The 22,865-nt window shown below is 48.2% G+C and overlaps 7 protein-coding genes across 7 annotated transcripts; 4 read left to right on the top strand and 3 right to left on the bottom strand.

Annotated features, from left to right (window-relative positions):
• Positions 1 to 43: 43 nt before the first annotated feature.
• On the top strand, positions 44 to 1,696 carry K452DRAFT_284422 (uncharacterized protein). Its single transcript, XM_033539938.1, has one exon. It carries the CDS (start codon positions 272 to 274, stop codon positions 1,316 to 1,318), a length of 1,047 nt encoding a protein of 348 aa, XP_033400743.1. The 5' UTR covers positions 44 to 271; the 3' UTR covers positions 1,319 to 1,696.
• Positions 1,697 to 1,840: 144 nt separating this feature from the next.
• On the bottom strand, positions 1,841 to 4,892 carry K452DRAFT_295587 (uncharacterized protein; the record flags this gene model as incomplete). Its single annotated transcript, XM_033541829.1, has 7 exons — positions 1,841 to 2,002; positions 2,063 to 2,209; positions 2,263 to 2,808; positions 2,858 to 3,332; positions 3,380 to 3,998; positions 4,051 to 4,685; positions 4,759 to 4,892. The coding sequence occupies 7 exons, from the start codon at positions 4,890 to 4,892 to the stop codon at positions 1,841 to 1,843; spliced, it is 2,718 nt and encodes a 905-aa protein (XP_033400742.1).
• A 584-nt stretch (positions 4,893 to 5,476) lies between these two features.
• Positions 5,477 to 6,136, bottom strand: K452DRAFT_305971 (uncharacterized protein; the record flags this gene model as incomplete). The annotated part of the gene is made up of 1 exon (XM_033542944.1): positions 5,477 to 6,136. The coding sequence occupies one exon, from the start codon at positions 6,134 to 6,136 to the stop codon at positions 5,477 to 5,479; it is 660 nt and encodes a 219-aa protein (XP_033400741.1).
• Positions 6,137 to 6,880: 744 nt separating this feature from the next.
• Positions 6,881 to 8,213, bottom strand: K452DRAFT_265596 (uncharacterized protein). The gene is made up of 4 exons (XM_033538752.1): positions 7,999 to 8,213; positions 7,843 to 7,942; positions 7,653 to 7,786; positions 6,881 to 7,600 (listed from the first exon to the last, which is right to left on the bottom strand). The coding sequence occupies exons 1-4, from the start codon at positions 8,131 to 8,133 to the stop codon at positions 7,004 to 7,006; spliced, it is 966 nt and encodes a 321-aa protein (XP_033400740.1). The 5' UTR covers positions 8,134 to 8,213; the 3' UTR covers positions 6,881 to 7,003.
• Positions 8,214 to 8,351: 138 nt separating this feature from the next.
• K452DRAFT_244609 (uncharacterized protein) lies at positions 8,352 to 12,234 on the top strand. The gene is made up of 5 exons (XM_033537953.1): positions 8,352 to 8,454; positions 8,506 to 8,743; positions 8,797 to 9,536; positions 9,585 to 9,989; positions 10,042 to 12,234. Exons 1-5 carry the CDS (start codon positions 8,377 to 8,379, stop codon positions 12,088 to 12,090), a joined length of 3,510 nt encoding a protein of 1,169 aa, XP_033400739.1. The 5' UTR covers positions 8,352 to 8,376; the 3' UTR covers positions 12,091 to 12,234.
• A 524-nt stretch (positions 12,235 to 12,758) lies between these two features.
• K452DRAFT_316156 (uncharacterized protein) lies at positions 12,759 to 14,581 on the top strand. The gene is made up of 3 exons (XM_033543932.1): positions 12,759 to 13,257; positions 13,314 to 13,471; positions 13,524 to 14,581. The coding sequence occupies exons 1-3, from the start codon at positions 12,936 to 12,938 to the stop codon at positions 14,388 to 14,390; spliced, it is 1,347 nt and encodes a 448-aa protein (XP_033400738.1). The 5' UTR covers positions 12,759 to 12,935; the 3' UTR covers positions 14,391 to 14,581.
• A 2,082-nt stretch (positions 14,582 to 16,663) lies between these two features.
• On the top strand, positions 16,664 to 20,653 carry K452DRAFT_295582 (uncharacterized protein; the record flags this gene model as incomplete). The annotated part of the gene is made up of 3 exons (XM_033541828.1): positions 16,664 to 16,761; positions 16,813 to 17,803; positions 20,639 to 20,653. 3 exons carry the CDS (start codon positions 16,664 to 16,666, stop codon positions 20,651 to 20,653), a joined length of 1,104 nt encoding a protein of 367 aa, XP_033400737.1.
• Between the last annotated feature and the right edge of the window lie 2,212 nt (positions 20,654 to 22,865).

Genomic DNA, 22,865 nt, shown 5'->3' with positions numbered 1-22,865 from the left:
CTATCAAATAGTTACTCATTCACACCTGCACTCTGCAACACTTGCAAAATCTGCTCGCCTCCCAACACCTCTGCAGCCTTGCTGTCGCATTCCCGACTGCCGCTTGACTGCCCGCGACACCTGACATCGTTCCTCGACTGCCTGCAACCCTTGCTGTCATTCACCCGGACAGCCGCCCGCCGACTCTTCGAGCAACCTTGCTATCGCTTCGCCCTCTCCTCTACTCTCCTCCTCGATACTTCTGCGGCAGTAGCTGTCGGCATCAGAAAACATGGCGCCCGCCACCGCGTCTAAGAAGGACCAGCTGTACGACAAATGCGCCGAGCGTGAACCAGGCACTATATTCTACCAGGAAGACCTCAGCCTGTTCAACGTCGCCAAAGATGTGGAAGAGCTAGTGCGGCTCTGCCAGGAGCTGGTGGACGCACACCTTTTCGAGCTGTTAGAATCGGGGCAGAACGCGTGGGACAGGGCGCTATGCTGGCGGCTACGGACGCGGGAAGACGCGGCGAAGCTGCGGTCGATGGACCCGAACGAGCGCGTCGTGTACTCGCACATATCGTCGACGAGCGACCAGGGCATGTGGACGCGCACGATAAAAGCCAAGACCAACTTCCACCAGACGGTCATCAACAAGGCGCTCAAGTCGCTCGAGGGCAAGCGCCTCGTCAAGTCGATCACGAGCGTCAAGCACCCGGGCCGCAAGATCTACATGCTGGCGCACCTGACGCCGAGCGAGGAGATCAGCGGCGGTCCGTGGCACCAGGACGGCGAGCTGGACGTCGAGCTGATCGAGACCATTGCCGGCGTCATCGTGCAGTACGTCGAGGGCGAGAGCTGGGCCGAGCAGCGCGGCCCCTCCAAAGCAGACATCCGCCGCAAGAAAGAACTCGTCCAGCAGCAGCGCAACAACAACAACAACAACTCCAACCTCCCGGCCGACCCTCCCAAGTTCGAGCCGCCCCTCGGCCGCAACGGCCGCCTCCTCGTGCCCCACGCCCCGGGCTACCGCAACTACCCCACCGCGACCTCCATTCTCGACTTCATCGTCAAGTCGGGCGTCATCGAGGGCGTCGTGATCCGCGAGTCGGACCTGCGCTCGCTGCTCGACAACCTAGTCTTCGACGGCCGCCTCGAGCGCATGGGCGCCATGGGCTACCGCACCGTGCGCGGCGTCATGAACGAGACCGAGGAGGGCTACGGCAACGGCCTCACCCAGGCCCCCTGCGGCCGCTGCCCCGTCTTCAATCTTTGCGAGGAGGGCGGCCCCGTCAGCGCTACCAACTGCGTCTACTTTGAGGAGTGGCTGAAGCTGTGACCTGCGCGTGCTTGCTCCTACTACCACTACTGCTGCTGCTGCTGCTTTTGTGTGGTAGGCTTTTTCCAGCGATTCTAATAGTAATAGTCTGGTCGATGATGTGGAACAGCACAATCACCTAGACCGTGCGTGATGGCGCAAGTTTTGATGGCGCAAAAAAAGAGGGCCACGGAAGAGCGGCGTTTTCAGTTGAAAGATCTTTTTTTTGATTGGGCACGTCGATGTCTACTCGTCGCCATGAGTCGTGTCCGACAGGTACGACGATGACGACCAAAGATGAAGAAAAAGATATCATCAAAGCGATGTTTTTGTCGAGAGAAAAACAAACTTGTTGACGCGACTCGTCACGAAAAAAGAATTCAACAACAGCATGCGGGAAACAGAGGGGTAATCTTTGCACATTAAACTGTATCCCTTCATCATCGTCATCCTACACCGTGGTATGCTGCACCGCTCGTCCCTTCACCCTCGCTCCGCTCCGCTCTGCTCCGCTCCGAAAGAGGACCACCGTCCTGCCTCCGCCTACTTCGGCGCCGTGACAACGCCCTCGTAATCCCTCGACGCTATGTAGTCCAGCGTGCGCTGGAAGTGCTTGCGCGGGTTCTCCAGGCTCGACGTTGCCTCGTTGGTGTTGAGGTTGGAGTGGATAAGCTCAATCAGGCCATTCAAGTACTTGGTCGTCACCTGTTGCGCGTTAGAATTTTAGGGCAACGAGGGCTCGCGGAGAGAAAAGGGGTAGCTTACAGCCTCGTTTTCCTGGTCAAAGTAGTAGACGTATCTGTTCAGGATCTCGACAAACAGCTCGACGCTGACCGCCGTGTCCATGCATGCGTCGGCGACTCTCAGCGCGCGCTGCAGACACTCGAGCACGCGCTTGCCGTCGCGGTAGAGCTGTTGGTTTTTGTCAACGATCCGCCGCATCTTAAAAGACCGGATATACTTACATCTTGAGCATCTTCCTCACCCTTGGCCCGGATGTCCGTAGCCCACCACAGGTGACTCGCAAGGTAGACGGCGCGGCACTGGTCAGGCTTCTTGAGGAGCTTGCTTCCGTGCAGCGCGCACTTGGTGATCAAGGTATCGTAGTTGTCTCTGCTGAAGTTCCTCGTCGTGTGCAAACCCGCCGCAATGATGCAGACCGCCTGGAACTGCGCGCGGCTGTCGCTGATCGCCTCCTCGTAGATGGTGAAGGCCTGCGCGAAATATTCGTAGGCAATCTCTTCGTGGTCAGTCTGGTCCGCGACCTGGCCACAGGCGACAAACAGGCGTAGGCTGATGTCAGCGGCACCGTTGACGCGCGCGTACAGGGTGCTGAGCAGCGAGTGGGCGAATTTGTAGAGGGCCGATGATTGCGAGGACCAGTTGTCGTCAAAGTGCTCACGGGCCTTGAACTTACGCGCCAGTTTGAGGGAGGCCGTAATAAGGGCGGGGGTAGTGAACTTGACCCGCTCGTTGCCTTCGCTGAAGGCTTTGCGGGCAGCTTGGAGGAGCTTGCAGGATGTTAATCAGCGAATATATAAACCGTAATTGCAAACTTACCTTGAATTGAGTGTCATTGTCCGGCCCGTTGATGAGATGCACTATCCTTGCCAGCCAACCCTGCTCTTCAATGGTCTCCTCTGTCTCCATGCCCTTCCTTTGGATTGGACCCCCAGGGTATCCGGTGGGCTGTTGCGCGCCCTCCTTGATTATGACCTTGACAATCTCCAATACACTGTCCAGGTTCTCTTGCGAAGCGATCCTCGTTTGGTTCCTAAGAAGACTCCGAGCAACCTCACCGGCTACTGCCCGCCTGGTAGGGTACGGTTGCGAGTGCAAAAGAGGCACAAAGCTCGGAAGAGCAAGTGCCGTGAATAAAGACAAGTAAGCCTTGATGGGAGCAAGCAAGAGGCTAAGGATGTTGGATTGTGATGCTTGTGAGTGAAGGTCGGCGCTGTTGGCATACTGTGCAACCTTTTCGTTTGCGAAAGCCAGCACACGGTCAACGTAATCAAGACGTTCGGGGTAAATGTTCCTGGTCAAGTCAGCTTGCGGACCCATCCTCGACGCTGGAGTACTCACAAAGCAAGATTCGTCAAGGAAACAAGAAGGGCAATGGTATCTTGAATAGGCAGACGCTGCATCTTGACCAGGCTTGCGACCTGCTCGTGGAAGATCTCGAAGAGCTTGACATGTTCAGGGATGCCACGCTTCTTTTTGCTCTCGCCGTCCGTATCTACAGCCGTAGTTTCTGTCGTTTCGGAGGGCGCAACCGCAGTGGCCTCCGTATTGGCTGAAGCTGTATCGCCCTCCGGCGCTGCTTCAGCGGTCTCTCCGTTTGCGCCAGCACCGCCAGTTTCGCCGGCTTCGCCAGCTTCACCAACTTCGCCAATTTCGCCAGCTTCACCACTCTCGCCACTCACTCCAGTCTCTCCGTTTGGTTTTTTGGGCGCGTCCTCTGCTGGAACATCTTGTACTATCCGTAAGCTCTCAAGAAGTTTGGCGACAGCTTCCTCCTCGTTCTTCTTTCGATCTTCGGGCGACTCGGCCTCGGATTCCCTGGCAGCATATGCGGACAGCCTGTCCATCATGCCAATGACAATGCCCTTGACATTGACGTGGGGGTTCAGCCTGGAGGTAGCAGAGAGGAATTGGTCAAGGGTATGGAGATGAAATTCGTCCGGGAACACTTGGGTTATGACTGTTCCTCCATCAGCAAAGAATCCAGCGGCCGTGCATTGTAACCATCTTACCTTCAAGAAGATACTCCTGCGCTAGAACATCGCGACATTGCACAACTTGTTCCAAGAGTGGACCCAAAATCTTCTTGTAATTTTCCATGTCGACCAACTGGCTCAGTCGCACAAGGTTGCTGCCAACGAGCAGTTGCAATTCTTGTCGTTCCTTTGTCCTCTGCTCCCTTTCGCGCGAGTGTCCTTGATGTTGTAGCCTCACCCAGAGTTTGTTCATCTCCACGAAGTTGGTCAGGATGAAGCTGATCGAGTCCTGAAGGTTGCCTTCTGGTCCTTCACCATCGCCAGTCGGCAGGCAATCCCGGGCTTGTCCAGAAAGATAATACCGTAGAAACAGGCCACGGATAGGGTGCTGCACACCGCGACTCATTTCCATCATATCTTTCATGATCTCCTTAACGGGCGCGTCCTCGATAGCCATGTACACCGTACCGACCGTGATCATAAGGTACAGACGGGGGATAATGTTGCCTGCATACTGCACAAGCTCATATAGATCCGCTAGGTGGTTCACTGGGTGGTTGTCGCGGAGATAAACAGACAGGTACCGCAACGCGTCGAAGACGGACATGTAGAGCTCGTAGTATTGCTTCGGACCCAGGCTGCTCGTTCGCAATTCCGAAACTAGGGTTGAACTATGCGCCCGGATCGTCAGCATCATGTTTGAAGGGACACGTGGGAGAACGCATAGGAAAAAGTCGGTTTTACCAGCATTTGAGCGCATCCATGAGCTTCCCCGGGGTCTCCAGGCACCGCCGCATGAGCATTGTCTGCTGGCGCACCACACCCAGGGCGTCCTCCAGCAGGCGCGATTGATCTTCCACGGGCGGTGGCGACGCCATTGCTGCTAATGGGCTTGAATGATGTCTTGTGACGGGTGGGTGTTGGTGCGGAGATGGCCGGTGATGTCGCTGATGCCGCGTGGGCGATGTCCCCTCGACGAGCTGTGGCTGGAGCGGCCGAGCGTCGTAGGCGTGGTGGCACGGACGGTTGATCATCGCTGGAGGACTCGGGGGCACAAACCCAACACCGCGGAAGTGCGCTCGAACTGACCACATAGCAACGATAATGGGAATGTATTATTGCAAGGTACCTGCAGTTGCCTAAAATTTCTGGATGAATCCTCTGTATACTAACTCCTTCCCCATGCGTTGCTGCTGGTAAGTACAGTCTACTGCGTCCCTTCCGTCCAGAAAAATTACAAACGCCTAAACAACAATGGCCAAGGTGGTATATCATTCATGCTCGTCCAGGCGTGGCTCGTCAATGTTTGATAAAGAAAAATAAAAAAATAAAAATCAACATGTGCAAAGAAGCGAAGCATCCGGACACCGCTGCATCTCCCGGGACCTGTGCCAAACGTCACAGCAGATACAGAGCGTGACCTCTAATCCATCGTTCGTTAGGCAGTACTCGAGGGAATAGCTTAAGCAGTGGAGGTCGCAGTTGCGGACGAGGTTCCGAAGTCGGTTACCGTGACCGTGGCCGCCCCGGTAGCCAGTGCCGGGAAAGTCTTGATCGCGTAGGATGTGTGCCATTGGCCGTCGTCGTAGTACTCAGTGGTGCTCGGTGATTCCGTGACGGTAACGACACTAACCAATGTCGAAGACGACGAAGTAGAACTCTCCGAACTAGTTGTTTGTGTGCTCTGACTGCTAGGGTCCGCGCGCAGTGTCGTGGTGTAAATCAGGGTCTCGGTGACAGAAGCCTGGGGCTGAACTTCGGTCTTGGTGACGACAATCGTCTCATCCGTGGAGATTGTTTCGGTGGTCGTGGTCGGCTCTTCGGCAGCGGTCTGAGTTGTGACAACTACGGGTGTGGCGGTAGCTGTCACGGTCTCCGTAACGGGCGGGGTCGAGGATGTCGGGCCACCATCGACGTTGACTACAGAATACGTCTTCGCGGGCTGTCGGGCTTTGATATCGACATGGTTGTCGCGTGCGTCTAGTGGTGATGATAGAGAGCCCGATGCGCCATCTACATTGACCACTGCATATGTATGCTTGGCGCGTTTCGCCTCGAGCGGCATTGCAGTTACGAGGCCAGACGTGAGCAAGGAAAAGACGATGCCGCTAGAGAACCTCATGCTTCCGTCGTTTGGGTTTTCTTGGATTTGAGTCGTTGATGGGTTCTGCTAAAGCTCAAGTGGAGCGCAGCTAGAGCAGACGGACGATGTAGAGTATTTTTAGTTTGGACGATCGTGGGCGCTCGTACTAAATGTGGAGATGAGTGCAGAGTGAAGAAGGGATTGGGGAAAATCGTCGCTCGTGCTCCAGGTAGGATGCCCGCCATCCTGCGTGACTGCGTGACTGCGTGACTGCGTTGGCAAAATCGTGGAGGCTGGTCGAGGGCTGGGCGGGGGCTGGGAAATAGCCCGAGCGGCCACAGTATTAATCCCTGCTTACTCCCGGCCACGCTAAGCCCTACCCACGGTATCCTTGCTATCGTCTTCTTGATGTTTTGATTCTGCAGACAAAAGAAGATATCTTAATAGGGGAGAAGCTGAACCCATGCAGGAGGAAGGCTACCTAGGTAACTACATTATCACAGTGCCATGGGGATGGCGGTTTGGTTTGACTTAGGAACAAAATCGAGCTGCGAGAGGAATGCGTCCTTAAAAAGCCGTCTTATCAATGGATTCTTTCCTGAACTGATAGCCATATTTGCTGGCAGGGAAGCACGTACTCCTATGACGGTCGGGGAGTAGATGTTGTTCCAGTTTACATGCCTCTCGTGAGTGCCAACCCAACTATGAGCGCAGACTCTCGATACATCCACGGAGTAACCTGTAGAGAGCATTTCCAAGATATCACAAGCATACTTACTTGTTCCTTGCTTAATATTTTCTAAATTCGGAAAAACTTGACATGCTTTCTTTTCTACGGAGCACCACTTACTGTGGGGATTGAACAATAATATCCTCCCTTCGACCGTTGTATGTGTGGCGAACAAATCAATAATCGTAGAATCCCTTCCCGCTCTTCTTTCCAAGCCAACCAGCATCGACCATCTTTCGCAACAGTACAGCCGGTCGATACTTGCTGTCTCCTGTTTCTTCATGGAGAACTTTCATGATTGCCAGGCAGGTGTCAATGCCGATGAAATCTGCCAACTGCAGAGGCCCCATCGGCACGTTTGTACCATTCTTCATGATGCTGTCAATATCCTCCTTGTTGCCTACACCTGTTTCCAAGCAGATAATAGCTTCATTGATGTATGGCATCAGGATACGGTTTGCCAGGAAGCCGGGAGAGTCTGCAGACTTGGAAGGGATCTTGCCCATCTTTTTGCATAACTCTATCGCAGTGTCAATGGTATTTTGGGAGGTTTGGAGCCCTGTTATGATTTCCACTCCTTTTTGAACTGGCACTGGGTTCATGAAGTGCGTGCTAATGACACGGGAAGGAGCCGAGAGGTCGGTCGGGTCCGTGGTTGTGGCCGCAGCTATACGGGTGATGGAAATAGACGATGTGTTAGTGGCTAGAATTGCATGTGACGGACAGATTTGAGCAATTTGGGAGAAAATCTTGGTCTTGAGGTCTGGTATTTCCTGTAACACCGTCAGAAATATTCATCAAATATCCTCGACCGAGTTGGCATACGGGGACAGCTTCGATAACGAAGTCAACATCAGACAAATCGTCTATGTTTGTACTCGTGCTCAGTCGTTCTCTCGCAGCCGTGGCATCATCTTGTGAGATTCTTTGCTTGCCGACATCTTTCTCCAGTAGTTTATCTAGCTAAGTATTAACAATGTATATCGGCGCAACTGTGGTGCATGTCAAGGCATACTGGCGAACTTCAACCCCTTGTCGATGGAAGCTTGAGAAGTATCCACGAGCTTGATGGGTAACTGGGCCTTCTGCGCGGCTACGAGTGCGATGCCGAGGCCCTGAGCTTAACGTGTCAACGGACTGATGCTAGGAGATGACAGCAACCTTGCCTAACCATTTGCCCCGCGCCGATTACACCGAGCTTCTTCACTTCAGCTGCCGCTGAAGTCTTGGGCGTGGAACTGAAGCATCGCAGTTGTGCAAAACGGGCATATCGAGCTCCTTGACGAGTCACTGCTGCGAACGACATAGCGGATCAAATAACAGACGGAGAGTGCGGAGAAGTGGGAGATGGACAGCTCCGCAACGCATGTGTCTGGGGAAGGTTGCGGACCGATGGCAGCTGCCCGTTGTTCCTCGGCTCAGACAGTCCAACCCTAAATTGTCTTGGCACGGGCGCGACGCGGGTTACGCGCAGAGCGCGTCGCGTTCTCCCGCCGCCTTATGCAATATCAATTTTGAGACGACTGTCGATGTCATAACAACCGCAACGATGAACCTCGACGACTGGGTCACAATCGAGACAGTCGATCCCGAGGTTCGGGCGCACATATACAGCTTGGCATCTGCTGTAAGTATATGCGCCTTTAACATGCTCTTCCGACAACTGATGGTGTTATAGCTTGGCGGTTCCAGCATTGAAAGCGACGGCCACTATGTGCTGGGAGACGACGCCCTTGCGGTTCTGAAAGATATCCGCAAATGGCTCAGGCTTTACGACCAGAAGCTAAACCGACATGACGTCGCAAGATGCCTCGCGGAAGCGAATATTGTGAAGGGTGACCTACTGGAGATACTGGCCTTGTGGACGGAGGACAAGACCAACGATAGACTCAAGTCGAAAGCCGCCCTGGGATGCTGTATGTTTAGAAGAAACGCATGGATGTGACAGGACAGCGCTGACTTGCGACAGTGGAACTTTTGGTGCCTTTGACATGGCCGCTAGAACTTGACACAACCGAAGCGACGGTCAACCACCACCGGCACATACCCTATCTTCAACTAGCACACACCAAGTACAAAAGAGCTGTCTTGCAACATGATGCGAAAATTCTCCGAACAGTTGTACGGATAGCCCTTCCTTCAATGGCCGAGTCGAGACGAGAAAGGGCTTCAAGAGATGAGGGTATCATCAATATCGTGTTATACTTTCTTCGCAACGTTGCGTTGATCAGCCGCCCCCCAAATCTTCCCGATGATGGAGACGACTCGGATATTTCTCGTTCTGCCACCATCGACGCCTTTCACAGACAAGACGTCTTTCAACTGCTTCTCACTATCGCATCGAGTATCGGCGATGAATTTGTAGAGCAAGATGCTGTAGTGCTGGAAGTTTTGTTCCACCTCCTCAAAGGTATTGATGTGGATAAACTCTTTATGGAAGAGGAAAAGTTGGCTAGCTCTAATACCAACGATCTGAAGGCCCTTATTCAAAAAGAAAAGGCGATGCTGGCGGGTTACGCGAAGAATGCCCCTACAAGGCATAATCGCTTTGGCACAATGATCTGGGTCAAAAGGGACGACGAGAAAGTGTCAACGGTGTCAGGACAGGACGTACTTGGCAATGGCCAACGCAGTCTACAAAAGATGGACAAAACCAAGAAGTGGAACAAGCCAAGATATCGCGGCACGAAAGGGAACAAATCAGTCAACGTAAGTCATATGATTGCGTTTTTCTTCCTGTCAACTAATGCCTTTTAGGACGAATTCGACAAGAAAGTACCTCTCACGAGCACAGCACGTAAACACCTCCGGACCTTTGTGGAAGAATTCCTTGATTCGTCGTTCAATCCCCTTTTTACGCACCTTCGAAAGGCGATTGCAAATGAAGTACCCCGTATTCTGGAAAAGACTCATCCTCGCCAATATTTTTATCTGGTTTCGTGGTTCCTTCGCGCCGAATGCATACGTCGAGCGAGAGTTAGACAAAAGTCTACCAAAGAAGGCAACAATGCTTCTATTGACTCCGAGGACGAAGGGTTCGCTCTGATTGCAGGCGTCATGAACCAAGAAACCTTCATCCTTTTGAATCGGTTCATGCAAGCAAGCTTTGACGACAAGTCATGGCATGATCTCAACGCCGGGATGAAGTGCTTTACCCAAATTGTGAGTATTACGCTTGTTTCATTCGGACAGATGAGTACTAACCAAGGAAAAGCTCTATACTGTCCAAGACATGACGGAATCTCCCGTTGAAGATGACCAAGAGATTTCCGAAAACATTCAAAACCGTATCTTCTATGAAGAAACGACTCACGATCGCATTATCGCTATTCTACGAACGTACAATGGTCAAGATTTCGGCTACCTTGACGCATGTACTGAGTTGGCGCACGTCTTCATGCGCATGCTTGAAAGATACTCAAAACAAAACGTCGACCTTCAAGTACGTTCTCGCCGGCGGGCGCGAAGGAAAGCAAAAGCTGTTGCACAAGCCAATGGGGAGGACGACGGAGTTGAACACCAAACTGCTGACGCAGATGATGTTGCTGATGCTCACCGTACAACTTCCGAAAGGAAATTCGACTTCATGCGCTTCGCAGCGCGGTTTATGACCCAAGGTTCCATTGATACATTCGTCGCCTTCACACGTTTCTACAACGATCTAGATGCGGAACAACTCAAACGCGCGCATCGATTCTTCTACCGTGTTGCATTCAAAATGGAGCTAGGCATCATGTTGTATCGCGTGGATATACTGCAGCTCTTCCACAAGATGATCAAAGGTCCAGATGGTCTCGACAAGGACTTACCTACTTACAAAGATTGGGAAGAGTTTGCTAAACAGCTATTCCGTCGTGCCATCAAGAAAATCGAGGAAAGGCCCGAGCTTGTGGTGGAAATGCTTTTCAGCAAGATCCCTGCCACAACGTACTATCTTGAGCATGGTTATGAGAAAGAAGTCATCACGAGGGCTCCCAGACCACCGGCTGAGTTGGAGATGAAGGGCAATCTGGACAAGCACGGGCAACTCCAAGTGGCGGCATCACTACTGATCAACCAGAATAAGACTGATCATCTTGCTTGGGTCAAGAGCTTCTTATCTTCTGCCGCGGAAGAACGTAGAGCATGGGAGCAGGAAAATGAGGCTAGGAGAGCTATGGCTCAGGCCCAGCTTTCCGAATCCACCGAGCAACCTACGGCTGAGCCTGAAGATGATCGGTCAAATGCGCCCTCCATTCTAGCACGGCCTGACAGCGATGAACGCCGCATTGCTTTGTTTAAAGACCGAAATTTACGGCTCCTGCTAAACATTATCGGTCTCCAGCGAATTGGTGCCGACGATGACACCGAAGCCAACTGGATCATTCCATCGTCTTTGACTTCTACAAGCTTGGCCGAAAACGAGCGTACTATTCAGCAGACGGAGTGGGAACCACCCTCTTTTGGCGAGGATAACGACAAGTCTGCGGAAGACATGGTGCGTAGTAAGAGACACAAAGCTGCGTACGATGACGATGAAGATAATGAGGCGCCGGACGCACTAGACGACGAAGAATTATACCCTGCTGGTGGCCCGACCGCTCGGAAGTCGGACGCACCTAAGAAGAAGTTAAAGAGGAGGATGCGGAAGAGACAAGACAGCGACGAGTCAAATGACGATGAAAAGAAGAACAGAAGGGCTGAAGCTCGGCGTCTGAAAGACCTCGAAAAAAGACGTAAAATAAAAAGTGACATCCTTGTTCATTCTTCAGATGAAGACACCGATGAAGAACGGGATAAAGATTTCTTCGCTCGCGAAGAAGAGACAAGGAACAGGACTGGCCGCAACATCCTCAATGCTCTCACCCACGCCAAAATTAACGAACTTAGTGCAGGCAGAGACAAGAAGCGCAAGTCGACAAACGAGGGCCGGAAAAATAGAAAGAAGAGGAAAGGATCAGTTTCTCATAGCGAGGACAATAGCGATGAGGATCTGCTCAATCTCAGCAGCCGCTCATCGTCTTTGGAACCTGCCAACCCTTTGAGCATCGACAGTGATGGAGAAGAGGAAGAAGCTGACGATACGCCGTTGTCTTCGCAGCCGGCGGCGCCTATCAGAGATGCTGAAAGATCGGTCACGTCTCCAATGAAAGATACAAACACAGACGTGATCATGGGCGAAGATGACGAGGACGATGACGAGGAGGATCTCCCAATCCGCAAGCCAGTAAGAAGAAGCAATATGCGTGCTGGATTCTTGATCGACGATAGCGATTCCGAGTAGCGGAGTGTCTTCGGGTTCTCATGGACGGCGTTCGGGATGCTTTTGCAGTACGTGTGCAACCACACACATGGAGTCTGGGGATATATCTGGGTCCGAGTATACCATCATTGGCCGTTTCTCACGTTTCAGGCTTTAATCGCACAGCTCAGCTGACGTGTACGTCGACGAGAAGCTAGAATTCCTTCTGTGACATTGTCCGACAGTGGCGTCACGTTGGGGACTGGCCTTTTCTTCCGTGACTTGTGACGACGCGTTTTCTGGCTCCCCGTTGCAGGACCCACTTAACAGATGGCAATCCATCACGAGGTGACGAGGTTCTAGAATTTCCATCATAGGGCTAAATGCGCATCGCGAGCTGCAACAGTTCCCAAGGCCGCCGATTGATCCGAGCCTTACGCCATTCCACACTCATCCTGCATGAGCCTTGCTTTATGGGTCTGGAAAATCCTGTTATCCCTGGCTCAAATCCCGCTTGACGTGCGTAACACAAGCGACAATCGCTGCCCAGACCTAGTGCGGAGGGTGTTGCGCGCGCGGAGGAATGACGTCACGCTAAACGAAGTCAAGCCACGCCAGACCCCTGGTCCTTCCTGCTTTGGTATATTGTGGCGCAGTTACCCTTTTGTCTAGGTTGCAACCTTGGAAGTTACGCCCCTCTTCACAACTTAACCAACACTGACGTCAGGAGCGACCAGCTACCATATATACACCTTCCGGTTGTGCCTCTACAGTATCTTCACTTTACAACACACATCAATCTCGCACCACTTTCAATCATCCACCTTCCACCACTCCAAAACTCACATTTCCTCTCCAACCACTTTTTTTTAATACCCACATCCATCATGTCTCACAGCGGCCAAGCTGCCGGTCAAGGCGTCAAGAACGCCTTCGGTACCGTTCACGGAGCTGGTGAGGCTATCCGTGGCCAAGTCAACACCTTCGCCGACAGTGCCGTCGGCACCAACGAGGGTATCCCTAAGAATCAGGCTATCACCGACCGCGGCATCGACGAGATGCAAACTGGCCGCCACCACGGCACCACCGGTGCTGGTGTCACTCCCCATGCCACCTCCGCTGAGCACACCCACCATGCTGCTCAGAGCGGATACCCCAGCACTACTGGCACTACCGGCACGACTGGCCACAGCCACGACCACACGACCGGTAAGCATTGGTTTCATAAATTTACTTGAGATAGGCTCCTGACATTATATTCTTAGGCCACGGTGTCCCCGGAACCACGACTGGCTTGACTGGCACTAGCGCAGGATATGGTACGGGTGCCACGGGCGCTACGGGAACTACGGGAACTACCGGTTACGGTTCAACAACTGGCTCAACTGGCTCAAACCTTGGCCCTCACCATACCGACACGGCTGTAAGTGTTCGCGTACCTTTGCTTTTGAAATCAAGTCTAACGTCGAGGAAAGAACAAGCTTGACCCTCGTGTCGACTCTGACCTAGACAACCGTGCCCGCACTGGCACTTCTACTGGCGCTGCCGTCGGTCCTCACTCTTCAGGTCTGGCTAACAAGGCTGACCCGAGAGTGGACTCTGATCTCGACAACCGTGGCACTCACAGCACCACTCACGGAACGACTGGCGGTTACGGCTCTGGTACTACCACTGGCGGCTACGGCTCCGGTACTACTGGCAGTCACGGCTCTACCAACGCGGGCCCCCACAACAGCAACTTGCTGAACAAGGCTGACCCTCGCGTTGATTCGGACGCGGACAACCGTGCCCGCACTGGTACCTCCACCGGCGCTGCCACTGGCCCGCACTCGTCGGGACTTGCCAACAAGGCTGACCCGCGTGTTGACTCCGATCTCGACAACCGTGGTACTCACGGTACCACCACCCACGGCACCACTGGTACCCACGGTACCACTGGTACTACTGGCGGCTACGGTTCCAGCACTGGCTCTACCAACGCTGGTCCCCACGGCTCGAACGTCGCGAACAAGGCCGACCCGCGTGTGGACTCGGATGTAGACAACCGTGCTCGTACGGGTACTTCCTCTGGTGCCGCTGCCGGCCCGCACTCCTCGGGCCTCGCCAACAAGGCTGACCCGCGTGTTGACTCCGATCTTGACAACCGTGGCACTCACGGTACCACCACCCACGGAACCACTGGTACCCACGGCACTACCGGTACTCACGGCACCACTACTGGTACCCACGGTACCCATGACACCACCACCGGTACTCATGACACTCACGACACCCATGAGTCCACTGGCAAGCACCCGCCTCACAAGAGCAAGATCCTCAACAAGCTTGACCCCCGTGTCTAAGCAATTGACAATTTTCGCCCATAGGAAAATATGGATGAGATATTGTCATCGAATTGAGATGACTGAGCGAGTTTGACGATTGACGATGGACATGGCCTGCAACTTGATACCAGACTGGATTGGTCCAACCAGTCAGTTATTAGAGCATCCAATACCCTAGGTAGCTTGAGTAGCTTGAATTTCATTGCTGGTTTCCTTACAACATATAATCGCTGCTGCCACCTGTGACGCTTCTTCAACTCTCCTTAGACTAATTCTTTGTTCTTGACTTTATGCGCAAAAGAGGTATGTAGTTTGCTGCAGTCGATATGAATGTTTATTACTATATTCTTACCTGGTTGGGTAGTCACATCCCTAATTAGGTATGCGGTAGAGAGTTGGGGAATATTTAGTCAATGCCTACGGCATTTGTGAGCATAGTTAAATTTATTGAGAAAAAGATCTTGTCTGTTATGGCCTATATTTTCATGAAATGGTTTGAACGCGAAAGTCTGCCCGCTTGCGTAGCAATCTTATGCTACGGCTGTAAGGCTGAGTGCCCAGGTAGTGGCGAACTAGGCAGGTACCTAGATACATACAAGGGTGGTCAGAGCCAATTCTGTTCCGTGGCGGGGATGGTGCGGAGGAACCTCTTTCCGGGGCCATTGCGAGGTGACAGCCGTTCTCATGGAGATGAGCAGCAGAAACGTTACTTCCAGTAAAGTTATATTCGCAGCGTGCTCCCATCACCTAGGAAAGTCTGGCATCGAATTCCTGGTCATGTTTTAGACTACTGTGATTTTACCTCCTCTTTATGGCTTTCCGCAAAACCTGCTGAGTTGATATTGAGGCTATCGAGGCACATAGCTCCCGTTCGATGTGCATTTGCTGGCCATCGTCCTATTACTCCCGATATTATCATCAAGCAGGTTTTCCCATCTTTGTTTTCCTCGGTGGACTCCTCTCAAGGACTTAGCTTCTTGTTGAACTTTATGGTGATAGAGAGAGCTACCTGATACGGATTTCATAAAAGTAAGTGCACGTAATTTCTTCTTTCTATCTCTCTATCTTTCTTTCTTTCTTTTGTTTTCCTCATTAGGAGTTTATATCTTCATCTTCTCCTTATGCTTTCTTGGAACTGTCCGAAGGAGAGTTTGTTGAGCATTTATGTCAACGCTTAGCTGACATCAATGATCAGGCGCTTAAGAGCTAGGGGTATGCCATAGGTTTGATTTAGTCGTGCCGTCACTGAAAACAATCCATTGTGTCGATCCTGTTGTTTAACCTCACAAAGTATAGAATCTGTATTCGCGCCGCTCCTTTCTATAGTAACTTAGCCCAAGGAAGGGTTGGTACAGCAAATTGCTAATGATACCAAAAAATTGCTGTATAATTGTGGAGGCTAACTACGTTAGCCGTAACAAGCGACAAGATGTCATGCGCAGAGCGCTAACAGGGGATATAAGAGAAAACGTTCATGCAGCAAGGACAAACAAGAGAGCTCTTTATAGTAGTAAAGTGAAAGCAACTAACTTGTCTTTAGGGAAGCCCATGGTCTTGTAGACAGATCTGGTATCCATCATTCCTTTACAATTCGATCATCCCTTAGCGGTATCTTTACCCAGCCTGGAAACTATCAGCTGTTGCGTTCCCCAGTCATAACAGTAAGTCTAACCATAGGCTTCTGGTACTGCTGATTTCGGTCCCAATCTACCATAGAGTGAATTGTTAGCTGTAGCTCTGACTGGCACCTGGGACTCTTGATTTCCGATCCAGTAAGCACACGAGAACGCGCGCAAGATTTGCTCACTATCGAGCACCCCACTGATGGCTACGTTTTGAAGCCTCTGACAATTCAAACTTGAGGATGCTGGCGTTCGGTGGTCGAAGCTCGTTGGTGGATACAGTAGGGCTTTGTCGAGAAGGAGTTGAAAGCCTGATGGTGGCCTTGTGTGGGCCTTCATGGCGAGTCCTGTTCTTTTGCGTCCATTCACTTCTGATTGTTAGTGTGTTTTGATTTTCCAGCATCCGCTAGGGGCATCACCTGTACTGCGTCGTGCCTTTCCACTCTTCCACGGAACCAAGCGCGCGCCCAGCTTATATTGTTCTTTCTGCTTTGCACCGACACCCTTCTCAGTCTGTATTTCGCAAGTCACACATTCAGCTGGAGACTCTGCGACGAAACGGCGTTGTCGCACTAACAACAACCATCGCCTGCTTGTCCGTCGACCTGCTTCGCCCATCTGCCAGGTTGAGACGAACCAACACAACGCAACATACCCCACAGAAGGAAAATGGGCGAGCCAAAGGGGTCCTGCAACCTATACCTTAATGGATACTGTCGCCATGGCGATCGTTGCCCTTACCGGCACGCGGAGGACATTGAGCTACCGTCAGTGGATCGTAACTCGAGGACGTCTCAGGTTTCTAACTGATTGTATAGGATCCCCGATGCCCAGATAAGTCTTAACCATGGTGCAGCTGAGATTAAATACGGAGATGGCACTACTGTCATCGGAGTCCACACTGCGCGCCATCCTTCCGAAACGCGGCATAAACACCTCGGCGCTGCTTCCCGGGATTTTGAGCTAACAACAGTAAAGATTCACTGGACCGAACCCTATGGGGGTGTAACCTACAGCTTGGGCACGGGCGAGCTTAGCCCAGTAGACCCCATACTTGAAGCTGTCGAAAGGTGGTGCCGTTCCACCGATCACGACATTGAAACCCTACCGAGCTCATCGCCGAACGGTGCTCAATCCATTACAATCAAAATATTCGGCCGGATGTTCCAGGAGAGCGATATCCGCACACAGATCCCCGCGGACTCTCTGTCTAGAATAACCAAAATCCCCACACCCTTCCCTCAGAAGGATGCTCTCTCCGCAGCCTGCACCGTACTGGGAAATATCACGTACACGGAACACGTTCAGACAAACTTACAACGGCGCGAAAATGCGTACAGCTTCGAGTTCAAGTGCTCCGAGGATACTCGCCGGGCCTTCGCGCTACTTAGCACTTCCTGGCTCCCAGAGTCAGACAACTATCTCGCGGTAGATTACGTATATACGTACACATTCCGTGTTCCCGGCAACATCTTCGCAAGAACTGCTCAGTTGTTCCACAACATTGAGTTACAAGCCGGCCCACGTATCCACTTCGATGCTACGGAAGCCAACAACATGATTAAGGCTAATTACGTGACCATCAAGGTTTCTAGCGAGTGGCAACAGGATCTGACCAGGACGAGGGCTTCCCTTGAGAAGATATTCTCCGGAACAACTGCGCTCTATCTGGGCCAACCTATCTGGTCAGAACTACTATCGACAAAGGTAGCGTTAAACCGTGATCTAAGGATGCTCGCAAAAGACCATGGTGTATTATTTTACCAGCACCAAAAGGCTCAGGAGCTCAAGATCATCGGAGTCGAACAGGTATCTGATCGGCTTATTGAAGACTTACGGAAGCTGTCAACCATCACCACCATAACTACATTATCTCGCTTAGCACGAACCCTGTTATCACTTTGCTTTTTCAGCATCATGCCATTCTCTCCTATTAGTGGAACGATAGTCACCTTTCTACCCAGGGAAGTCGTGTATTTAAGCAGACAGTTTCACTCAATTTAATGCGACAGCAGTGTCCAGCTTTCTCGCACTGTTCAACAGTTATAAGCCCGGCAACGCGCCACACAGTCCCGCAGTCGATGCATACCTTCTAATATCTTTTAAAGAAGTATTGTATCATTATTCAATCAGTTTACCCTTGCACAATAGTCTCAGTACCTTATTATTTGCATCCCTTGTTGTCGCATTTATACAGTCCATCTACTAACCCACCTGTAATCATGTCAGGTGATCAAGAGCTCTTTAAAGAGCTACCCATACGGCTCGCTAAGCCATCAGACTAGGATACTTAGATTATCATAATCTCAGGAATTACTCAGTCCAAACAAATCTAGGAATTTATTAATCTAGACGTAAAGGAAGAAGACAGACCAGAACTTCTTACCAAACCAAACAGCCCAGACCTTCCAGAAAATCCAACACAAATCAACATCTCTCTCTTCAATACACAAAGAGCCATCTACTCTAAGGAACTTACAGACTACTAGAAACAACAGAGGGCCTTAGAATCTATCTACCTCCTTATCATAAAGATAGTTTCCAGCAGCAACTACATTTACCTTAAAGGAATCAGCAGCACGGCTAAGGAAACTCTTACAACACTTAAGAAGTACCTTGCACCAACTAATCAACACAGGAAAATTACACTTAGAGCAACATACTTAAAGCTTTACAAAACTCCCAGAAACCAAGATATTAAACAATAGCTAAAGGATTAGAACTCCTTCTATCAGGAAGGTAGAGCTCTTAATATTCTAGAAGTATAAGATAGTAACTATATCTATAACTTCCTCAAAACTATAGAACCTATTAATTCTAACTTCTCAGGATTCCTCCTTATATAGGACCTTAAGGAACTAGGATTATTAATACTTCTAGATATTATAGAACTTTTCCGTAACTAGATCAGGCGCGATCTACTAAACTAAGGTAAAACTTATAGATCTTATTCAGCCTTCTCAGCTAACTTCCGAGGCAGGAAAGCACTTACCTCTCCTCCTATATATACCTATAGAGATAAACACTAGTTTACAGAATACCCCTATCTTAACTAAGAAGCACGTAAATTAGGATTTAAACCAGACCGCAATAAATAATAGTAAGTTAATAAGAAACTTAAGAATCTAAGCTTCAAGGAGTAAGTTAATAAGTCTCTCGAGAAAAATAGGAAAATCTAAGAAGTAAATAAAGAAAGAGATATAGAAGAGAAAGATAAGAAACTTACTATATTTATTACCAAATATTCTTCTTTCTCAATCTAATATTCTCTTAGTAAATTATAGATCCTTAACTCTAGATCTAACATCTATATCTATAACTAGACTATAGCAATACGCTTCTAGGAACAAAGAAAAGCTAAAGCAGGAGAAAATCTCAATACAGGAAATAGACTAACACCTATTAAAGTATAGGAAACTATTAAAATCAAGGTTTAAACTAATATAGGAATAGGAATTATTACTCTTATAAACGTCGCCTTTATTCTATCCTATCTTACTAATCTTATCTCTTTATAAGCAGCTCTTAATAAAGGGGTTTACTAGAATACTAAATATATAGAGCTTTAGCTATAAGGCAAACACCTTTATAAAGTTATTCCTACTTCAGGATACTTTCTTCTTAAAGGAACTTAAGTATAAGAAACGCATTCAGCCTTCTTTATTCGCAAGAATATAGCTCAGAAATAGTACCAGACTCTTAGCTATACTAGTCTAGAAGTAATTAACTACCTTACTTAGAACACAAAAGGTATAGAAGTCACACAAGAATAGGTAGCAGGGACGACTACAGAATATAAAACCTACGCTATCTTAAAAGTATACCGAATAATTTCTAGATCCTTAGCAAAAGAACTTAATTTATCCCAGCTATTCTTTAGAATTACTCTCGATTTAATAAATCTTAGAATAGTATATAATCACGATAAATAGATCTCTTATTTCGCTTATATAAAGAGCGGATTCACCTTTACCTTTATATATCTATAGAAATCTTAATTACCTAACCTTATTAAATTCACTATTCTTATAATTAAGAAACGCTTTAATAAAGAAGTTATAATCCTTAGAATAGACGGAGAAAGAACTATTAGTATAGTAATTACTTAGTAGCTCGCAGACTAAGGAATTACCCTAGAAACTTTAGCTCTAGATATACCTAAATAGAACGGATATTTAGAAAGATCAGGAGGCATCCTTACTACTAAAGCTCGCTATATAAGAATTAGTATAAATCTACCTTATAACCTATAGCTAGAAACAATTAAGGCAGCTAGATACCTCTATAACAGAACTCCTTAAAGGAAACTCAACTAGAAAACTCCCTTTAAATTTATCACGGGAGAAAAACTAGACCTATCATATACAAGAATATATAGATATAAAGTATTTACTCTTATTAAATATATTCCTAGGTTATAGAAGCTTACAGAACGCGCCCACATTAGACACTTAGTTAGCTATAACTTAAGCAATATTTTCCGCATCTAGATCCCCTCTCAAAAGAAAGTTATTAGAACTAGAGATATTACTTTTAATAAAGATAAATTCTATCATCTAGAGGACTTAGATCTTATACGTATCTTAATAAAAGAAGCCCTAGATATTCTACAATAGATTACTTAGCTAGACTAATCAGAAACAGAAGAAGCTCGCTTAGAGCAACAGGAAATCCTAGATATACAAATCACGCAGGTTCGAGCGGAAAATTTAGTAATAGACAAGGATTAAGAATAGTATATATATCTCCTAACCCTAGATCCGTTAGTTATAGATCTATAAACAGAAACCGTATCAGAAACTACTACAGAGCTATTAAGACTTAGAAAACTTCTACCAGTCTAATATAATACTCCAGCTCAGCCAGGAGCTACATCAGAAAATAGAGTACTAAGAGCAACACAGATTTCAGGTAGTATTTCTTAAGAGAATATACTCCCTAAGGGGGTAAGAACCAGAAGATAACTAAGAAGAGATATATACGTAGCAGCACTTTAAGAAAGCGTTCAAGATCTAGAAGAAAAACATCTCGCATTTTATACAGCATTTACTATAGTACGTGCCATATCTATACTAAACAAGTTAAATAAGAATTATAGAGATAATCTTCCACCTAAACCATTAAACTTTTAGCAGATACTTAAGTACCTAGAGGCAGAAGGATTCGAAGCAGTAGTCAAACTCGAACTCTAGACTCTTCTTAAGAAATAAACTTTTAAACTAGTTCCAAGAGAGCATACAGCGAACCAGCAAAAGAAGGTTATCCCTCTTATATAGATCTTCAAGTATAAGTTTAGTATAGAAGGATACCTTATTAAGTATAAGGCTCGCCTTTATATTAGAGGAGATCTTTAGTCTATAGAACAAGACACGTATACTACAATATTAGCTACTAAAATATTTAGAGCAATCATAGCTATTATAGCTACATTTAACCTAGAATCTAGATAATTTAATATAGTTAGTACATTTATTAACAGCCCTATTAATAAAGAAACATTCTATAAACTTCTAGAAGGAATAAACCTCCTTCTAGAATTCTAGAGACAAGATTAATCTCAGGTTCTTTAACTACTAAAAGCGCTTTATAGACTAAAGCAATTACCTATACTTTAGCATAACTACCTAGCTAGTACACTTAAAAAACTCGGTCTTCTATAGACTCTAGGAGTTAACTACCTCTTTACTAACTAACACTTAATTCTCTTCTTCTTTATAGATGATATTGTAGTTATTTTTTACAAAGAATCATCTAGCAAAATAGAAGAACTTCAGTAGAAACTTATACAAACATTTAAACTCAGATATATAGGAGAAATAGAATAGTTTCTTATAATTAGAATCATTCGCAACAGAGAAGAAAGGAAACTCTAGCTCTATCAAGATTCCTACATTAGTAAGATTACTACAAAATTCAACATACCAGATAATCACAAGCCACCACCAACTCCAATTCAAATAGAGGAGCTTATTCCATCAATAGAGCAAGCGTCTACCTAGGAAATTTATACATATTAATAGAAGGTTAGATTAATTAACTATACAGCAACATTCACTAGGCCAGATATTGTATATGCAACTTCAAAGCTCTTAGGATTCCTTAGAAACCCGTCACCACTTCACTCTCAAGCAGCAACCAGAGTTATTCAGTATTTATCCGATACTAAATACCTTACACTAGAATACTCGGGAATCTATAACATCTAACAGAATATCTTCCTTACCTCTAGTAACGCTTCTTACGCCCCAGACACAGAAACAAGGAGATCACATTAAGGCTTTCTTTTCCAGCTCTTCTCAGGACCAATTCACTAGAAAGCAAACAAGCAAAGAACGATCACCACTTCTAGCACAGAAGCGGAATTCCTTACTCTCTCAGATACAGCGAAGGAACTTCTTTAGTAGGAAAGATTTTTCCAAGAAATCTAGTTTAGTCCAGAACATCTCGTTCACATATAGTATAATAACACTACTACTATCAGACTTCTCAGCGAATCATCCATCAAGCTTATCACTAAGCTGCGCCATATAGACATTCACAGACATTAGCTAAGACAAGAAATCCAGCAAGGATATATCAGACTCAGATAGACTCCCTCAGCTAAAATAATAGCAGACGGACTCACTAAACCTCTTCCTCCTCAGAGATTCAAACACTTCATTTCTCAGCTAAACCTCAGAAACATCAAATCTCTTACTGAAAAATATTAAGGAACTACCAGCCAACCGCTCTTAGCCTCCTAAATTGCCAACACTCAGTCCCTCCTTTCAAAGTTTAATTCCCAAGTACAGTTACTTCAATTTCGTTTATCAGAATGATCACCAGACTGCTCATCCTAAAGGGGGTGTGTCAACCATCACCACCATAACTA

This window comes from Aplosporella prunicola (assembly GCF_010093885.1).
Source record: "Aplosporella prunicola CBS 121167 unplaced genomic scaffold K452scaffold_5, whole genome shotgun sequence".
NCBI classification, from domain to species: Eukaryota; Fungi; Ascomycota; class Dothideomycetes; order Botryosphaeriales; family Aplosporellaceae; genus Aplosporella; species Aplosporella prunicola.
Note: the sequence above shows the minus strand (reverse complement) of the source record. Positions and strands in the feature narration are given on the sequence as shown.

What these genes read in the sequence shown, in the direction of transcription:
- K452DRAFT_284422 (XM_033539938.1), top strand. Translation starts at nt 272, where the DNA reads ATGGCGCCCGCCACCGCGTCTAAGAAGGACCAGCTGTACGACAAATGC.
- K452DRAFT_265596 (XM_033538752.1), bottom strand. Translation starts at nt 8,133, where the DNA reads ATGTCGTTCGCAGCAGTGACTCGTCAAGGAGCTCGATATGCCCGTTTT. An exon ending in CAAGGGGTTGAAGTTCGCCA is followed by an intron (nt 7,787 to 7,842) that starts GTATGCCTTGAC and finishes ATACTTAGCTAG; the next exon opens with ATAAACTACTGGAGAAAGAT. An exon ending in TCGTTATCGAAGCTGTCCCC is followed by an intron (nt 7,601 to 7,652) that starts GTATGCCAACTC and finishes ACGGTGTTACAG; the next exon opens with GAAATACCAGACCTCAAGAC.
- K452DRAFT_244609 (XM_033537953.1), top strand. Translation starts at nt 8,377, where the DNA reads ATGAACCTCGACGACTGGGTCACAATCGAGACAGTCGATCCCGAGGTT. An exon ending in GAAAGCCGCCCTGGGATGCT is followed by an intron (nt 8,744 to 8,796) that starts GTATGTTTAGAA and finishes GACTTGCGACAG; the next exon opens with TGGAACTTTTGGTGCCTTTG. An exon ending in AAGGGAACAAATCAGTCAAC is followed by an intron (nt 9,537 to 9,584) that starts GTAAGTCATATG and finishes AATGCCTTTTAG; the next exon opens with GACGAATTCGACAAGAAAGT.
- K452DRAFT_316156 (XM_033543932.1), top strand. Translation starts at nt 12,936, where the DNA reads ATGTCTCACAGCGGCCAAGCTGCCGGTCAAGGCGTCAAGAACGCCTTC. An exon ending in CAGCCACGACCACACGACCG is followed by an intron (nt 13,258 to 13,313) that starts GTAAGCATTGGT and finishes TTATATTCTTAG; the next exon opens with GCCACGGTGTCCCCGGAACC. An exon ending in CTCACCATACCGACACGGCT is followed by an intron (nt 13,472 to 13,523) that starts GTAAGTGTTCGC and finishes CGTCGAGGAAAG; the next exon opens with AACAAGCTTGACCCTCGTGT.